This window comes from Carlito syrichta, unplaced genomic scaffold (genome assembly GCF_000164805.1).
Source record: "Carlito syrichta isolate Samal-C Ts95f unplaced genomic scaffold, Tarsius_syrichta-2.0.1 Scaffold301956, whole genome shotgun sequence".
Classification (NCBI taxonomy): Eukaryota; Metazoa; Chordata; class Mammalia; order Primates; family Tarsiidae; genus Carlito; species Carlito syrichta.
In genome coordinates, this window is record NW_007246052.1 from 71,188 (window position 1) to 76,602 (window position 5,415).

At 52.0% G+C, this 5,415-nt stretch overlaps 2 protein-coding genes across 5 annotated transcripts in view; one reads left to right on the plus strand and one right to left on the minus strand.

Moving 5' to 3' along the window:
- FUZ (fuzzy planar cell polarity protein) overlaps positions 1 to 2,502 on the minus strand; it is a 5,538-nt gene extending 3,036 nt beyond the window's left edge. The window contains exons 1-7 of one of the 4 annotated variants that reach the window (XM_008055798.2): positions 2,190 to 2,502; positions 1,816 to 1,937; positions 1,421 to 1,505; positions 1,080 to 1,148; positions 765 to 869; positions 322 to 519; positions 100 to 195 (exon numbers count right to left, since the gene is read on the minus strand). In XM_008055798.2, the coding sequence (XP_008053989.1) occupies positions 100 to 195; positions 322 to 519; positions 765 to 869; positions 1,080 to 1,148; positions 1,421 to 1,505; positions 1,816 to 1,937; positions 2,190 to 2,300 (786 nt within the window). In that variant the 5' untranslated portion in view covers positions 2,301 to 2,502. Of the gene's footprint in view, positions 1 to 99; positions 520 to 764; positions 870 to 1,079; positions 1,149 to 1,420; positions 1,506 to 1,815; positions 1,938 to 2,189 lie in introns of all 4 variants that reach the window. The other 3 variants (XM_021711242.1, XM_008055799.2, XM_008055796.2) reach the window with 3 other exon arrangements.
- Positions 2,503 to 2,924: 422 nt separating this feature from the next.
- Positions 2,925 to 5,415, plus strand: part of MED25 (mediator complex subunit 25) — a 25,742-nt gene continuing 23,251 nt past the window's right edge. Inside the window, exon 1 of the mRNA XM_008055804.1 lies at positions 2,925 to 3,008. Within this exon, the coding sequence (XP_008053995.1) occupies positions 2,925 to 3,008 (84 nt within the window). The remainder of the gene's footprint in view (positions 3,009 to 5,415) is intronic.

Sequence of the window (5,415 nt, forward strand, 5' to 3'; positions counted from 1 at the left end):
CGCCAGAAGGAGGCGGTTCGCCCGGCGGGGTGCTCAGAGGAGGAGCCTGCGAGTAGAGAGGGTGTAATAAGGTGGGAAGCAGGACAGGACGCGATTCACCTGCGGATACAACTGGCTGAGGGGTGGGCGCGGCCCGCAGAGCAGACACAGCTCCAGGCCCGGCAGCAGCGTCAGGGTCAGGAGCCGGTGTGGGACCTGAGGCAGGGCACGGGGTGACCGCGGCTCTGCCCCTTCCCATCGCAAATCCCACCTCCTCGCCACCCGGCCTGTAGATCGATCCCACCCTCGCATACTGGTCCCAGGCGGGCCCCACCCACTCACCGTGGGACTCCCGTGCGGCAGGTACACCGGGTAGTCGCGGGCGGTCTGCGGCAGCAGGGACCCCACAAGCCAGGGGAGCAGCACGGCCTCGGGCGTCCCCAGCCGCCACCAGCCCTCTGTGGCTGCCACTACGCGACCCGACACCAGCAGACTGACGAAGGCCGTGCCCGCGGCCTCAGCGAACCCGGAGAGGGCTTCCTGGGCAGGGGAGGCAGGCCGACTGGGAGTCAGGAGACACGAGCCAAGGGCGGCAATGGCTTCCCAGGTGGCCAAAGTGTGGGAAGAGACCGACGGACAGGTGGGAATCAGACTGGAAGCTGGGAGGACAGGAGGTTGGGACAGTGGTCCAGGGGAAGTAGGGCGAAGACTGAGCCTGAGCCAGAGCCTGAGCCGGAGCTAGTGGAACAGACTTACGATCGAAGTTTCCACAGCATCCCCAATACCTGCAGGACGGACCCATCTGGAGGAATTACGCAGTCCACACACTGGGTCAGGTCCCCGATGAGCTCTGAGTCTCCTAGGAAGCTGTCGATGAGGCCGTAGCTGGCCTAGTGGAGGAAGAAGGGTCAAGCCTACGACCCAGGTAGGCCCCAGACCTGCTGCCTCCCCCACAGAAAACCGGCAATGCTGGGCCTATCTCCAAGTTGCCCCTAGAACTCATTGGGTCAGGTTGCCTGTAGGGGCTTCTGGGAACTGTGGTTCCCCAATGGCAGGGCCCAAGCATCCTAACTTCCCATCCTCATGTCCCACAGCCTCACCCTCAACTCCTTCTTCAGTCTCTCTACATTGCGGATGTTGGTCAATTCTTCAAGACCCACAAGAAGAACCTAGAAGAAGCACATAGAAGAGTAAGGGCCCTGGACAGCTAGTTCTAAGAGAAAAGGAGCTGGGACCTGAACTCCTGGGTCTGAAGAAAGAGGGGGCTGGTGCCCCGGCTCCCAGGTGTGAGAGACTGGAGGTCTTGGCAACTGGGACTGAGGACCAGGATTCCTGGGTTGAGGGAGGGGGTGCTGGGGCCTGGACTCCTAGGTCTGAGAGAGAAGGATGCTGAGAGCTCAGATTCCGGGGTTTGGGAGAAAAGAGGACTGAGGCGTCTCACCATGGCCCCAAACACCATCTGAAGTAGTCTCTCCAGCCTCAGCTCGGAATTGCCCTCCTCAGATGACAGAACAATGAGGGTGATGCTATGGGAATGGAGTGTGAGAAGGAAGAATGAGCCCAGGCCTTGGAAACGGAATGGGGTACAGTCAAGTCCGCCCGTTGATCCTAAAATGTAGTTCCATTAATTTATGTCCACCCTCAGCCCAACCTGTCACTCTTACAGAGAAAACCAGGCATCAGAGTGAGGAACTGGTTTGTCAGAGATCTCACAGCCGAATAAACCGTTGGCCTTAGATAGCTGAAAGACCTCTGAGGTCATCTTTAACAGGACCTACCGCCCTGGCCCTGGCCCTGGCCCTGGCCCCGGCCCGTCCCAAGCTCCCGCCTGGGGACCTGTCATGGAAGCTTTTCCACACAATGGTCGTGTCTTCTGTCCTCGCAGAGCTCAACTGCACCTCCAGATTCTGCCCGAACATGTGAACTCCATTGAGGGAACCGATGACAGAGAACGGGAGCTAGGGAGGCAGGCATTTAGGGGCATTAGGTAGGAGCCCCACCCCTTCTCAGAACCCAAGCTTCTGAGCTCCAGCCCCCCTCCTCTTTCCATATGCCCAGGCAGTTCTTCCTTGGGAAACCAGACTTATTGATCCCTTGCCCCATCGGTCCTTTAAATTCAACACTGAAACCTCCCAGCAGCCCCTCTCTTGAAAACCTGGAGTCAAGACGCCTAAACCCCTTCTATTTAGATCCAGCATCCAAGGCCCCACCTGCTGACGGGCGGCGGCGCCGCCGCGGCTGCTCCTGCAAAACAGGGGGACTCCGCTGGAGGCCGCGAGGCACAGCAGATGCACGGTGCCCCTTGTCCCTTCCTCCCCCATTTGGAAAACACCCCGCAGACCCCCACGTGGGGACGGTCAGTGAGGATTTTGGAGCATGCCAGTAATCACAGTTAGATGGGCCTTCCGTCCGGAGCCGCCAGAGGGCGAGATGTGGAGTTGATTGGAAGAGGATTAAATTCCCGCCTTCAACATCTAACGCAAACAGACCCTCTATCCCTATTCCGTCACCTCCCCTAAACCCCGCTAGGTTCTCTTCCGCCCCAGCCGGAAGTCTCTACACCCCTAACAAAGATGGCGGGTAATTGTACTTGTAAGGTTTTGTAGTTTCTCCCTGGATTGGTTTGACTCCATTTATTTCAAGAGAACGAAGAAACCGACCTGAAGATGCTGGCGATGTCAAGGCGTTGCCTAGCAACCATCCTGTAGGCTCTGATGATTTACATGTAAATGGAAAAAAAACAGCTGTGCCACGATCAAAGATGGCGACTGTACCAAGATGTTGCCTAGCAACCACATTCGGTCTAGATTTTTCATTTTATAGCGGTAAACACTGTGCCCTCCTCAAAGATGGCGACGGTGCCAAGGAGTTACCTAGCAACCACCATTTAGTCTGATTTTCATTCTGAGGTTGTAAACAGCTATGCCCTGATCAAAGATGGCCGCATGTCGAGCCTGAGCACCCTCCTCAGAGCGAAATCGAGAAAAACACCACCTCCTCCCCCCCACCTTCGAGGATGGTTTGGTCCGGTGAGCGTTGCCTAGTAACCACCAAAAGAGAGGATTGTTTTTGTTATTAGAAAAAGAGGAAATCCTACATTTTCCAGAACAAAAAAATAACGTTTTCGTAGTGAATTTATACATGATAGAATACCATATATGATGTGTAAATACTCGTTTCCCAATTTTTTTTCCTAAAATACAGCTTAACAACAGACTATATGTTTTCATAAGTATAGTCATTGTACTAATGTTTTCATACTTTCCTTTTCTTTTTTTTTTTTGAGTTGGAGTCTCACTCGGTCGCCCAGACTGGAGTGCAGTGGCCGCTCCCGGCCACCGCAGCCTCGACCTGCTGGGCTCCGGCGATCCTTCCGCCTCAAGTAGCCTGAATTACAGGCGTGTGCTACCACGCCCGGCTGATTTTTTGACTCATTGTAGAGATGAGGTCTCGCTGCCCAGGCGGGTCTCGAACCCGCGGGCTTAGGCAATCCACTCACCTCAGCCTCCCAAAGGCGCTGGATTACAGGCTGAACCACCGAGCCCGGCTACTTTCCTTTTCTTATAAAAGGTATAAATATACTTGATCTTAATGTATCTTTATAATCGATTAATTATGTATATTCTGGATTTGATTCCCAATAGCTGATACAAAAAATTTAAGACGTTTCCCCTGCACGTCAAATTAATGAAACTTCTAGAGGAACAAATACATACATAAAATAATTTTTAAAATAAAATAGCAGCCGGGCTCAGTGGCTCAGTCTGTAATCCCGCACCTTGGGGAGGCTGAGGTGAGTGGATTGCCTGAGCCCGCGGGGGCAGCAAGACCTCATCTCTACAATAAATCAAAAAATTAGCCAGGCATGGTAGCATGTGCCTGTAGTTCCAGCTACTTGGAAGGCTGAGGTGGAAGGATCACTTGAGCCCAGCAGGTCAAGGCTGTGTGGCCGGTGAACATGTCACTGCACTCCAGTCTGGGCGACAGAGTGAGACTCCGACTCAAAAAAGTAAATAAATAAATAAAATAAGATAGCAATTTCTCCCTGTAGTTCCATTAATGTATTCTATTTGCTGTTTTGAGCTGGGGTCTCACTCCGCCCACAGGTTGGAGTGCAGTAGCATAATCACTGTTCACCACAGCCTCGCTCTCCTTGGCTCAGGCGATCCTTCCACCTCAGCCTCTAGAGTAACTGGGACTATGGGTGCCACCACCATGCCTGGCTGTATTTTTGATATTTTGTAGAGACGAGGTCTTACTATGTTGCCCAGACTGGTCTCAAACTCCTGGGCTCAAGGGATTCTCTTGCCACAGCCTCCCAAGTGCTGGGATTACAGGCATGAACCACTGCACCTTGTTGTGACTTTTAACTCGTGATATTCAAAGTGACATGAGGTCACTTCTGATATTAGGTTATGAGGACTGTAACTTCCATCTGGCTTATATTCTTTCTCCGGTTTACTCCAGTGCAGCAAGCTGCCATGCTGTGACCTGCCAAAGGAGAGGCTCATGAAACTAAATGTGGCCTCTGGTCAACAGCCTGTGAACTGATTCCTAACAACTATGTGAGTGAACATGGAAGCAGATTGCTCTCTCACTGAGCCTTGAGGTGATTACAACCCTGGCCAACACTTCAATTACAGTCTCTGATGCTCAGGACCAGCTAAATCATGACTGATTCCTTGTCTGCGGAAACTATGAAACAAGCCGGGCGCGGTGGCTCACGCCTGTAATCCCAGCAGTTTGGGAGGCCAAGGCGGGAAGATTGCCTGAGCCCAGAGGTTCGAGACCAGCCTGGGCAACTTGGTGAGACCTCACCTCTACAATAAATCACAAAAAACTAACTGGGTGTGGTGGTGTGTGTCTGTAGTTCCAGCTACTTGGAAGGCTGAGGCAGAAGGATTGCCTAAAGCCAGCGGGTCTAGGCTGTGGTGTCTATAAGAATGCCACTGCACTCCAGCCTGGGTGACAAGAGTGAGACTCCCACCCAAAAAAATAAAAAAATAATTTAAAAATAAATAAAAAGAAAAGAAACTGTGAAACAATCAATCAAATATGATTGTTTTAAGCACCAAGTACGGGGATAATTTGTTACACAGCACAAGATAACTTAGTATCCTTTATTTTTCCCACTATTTTGTACTTCATGAACCTGACAATTCTACTACCTGGAGGCCTTTAGGACTATCTATTGTTGTTTCTATGAATTCTCATTTATAGTCATTCTTTCTGTGCTGGTGGGCTTTGATTGTGTACTCCTTACTTGATTATTATTATTATTATTATTATTTTTTGAGTTGGAGTCTCACTCGGTCGCCCAGACTGGAGTGCAGTGGTTGCTCCTGGTCACTGCAGCCTCGACCTGCTGGGCTCCAGCGATCCTTCCACCTCAGCCTTCCGAGTAGCCGGAATTACAGGCATGCACTACCACGCCCA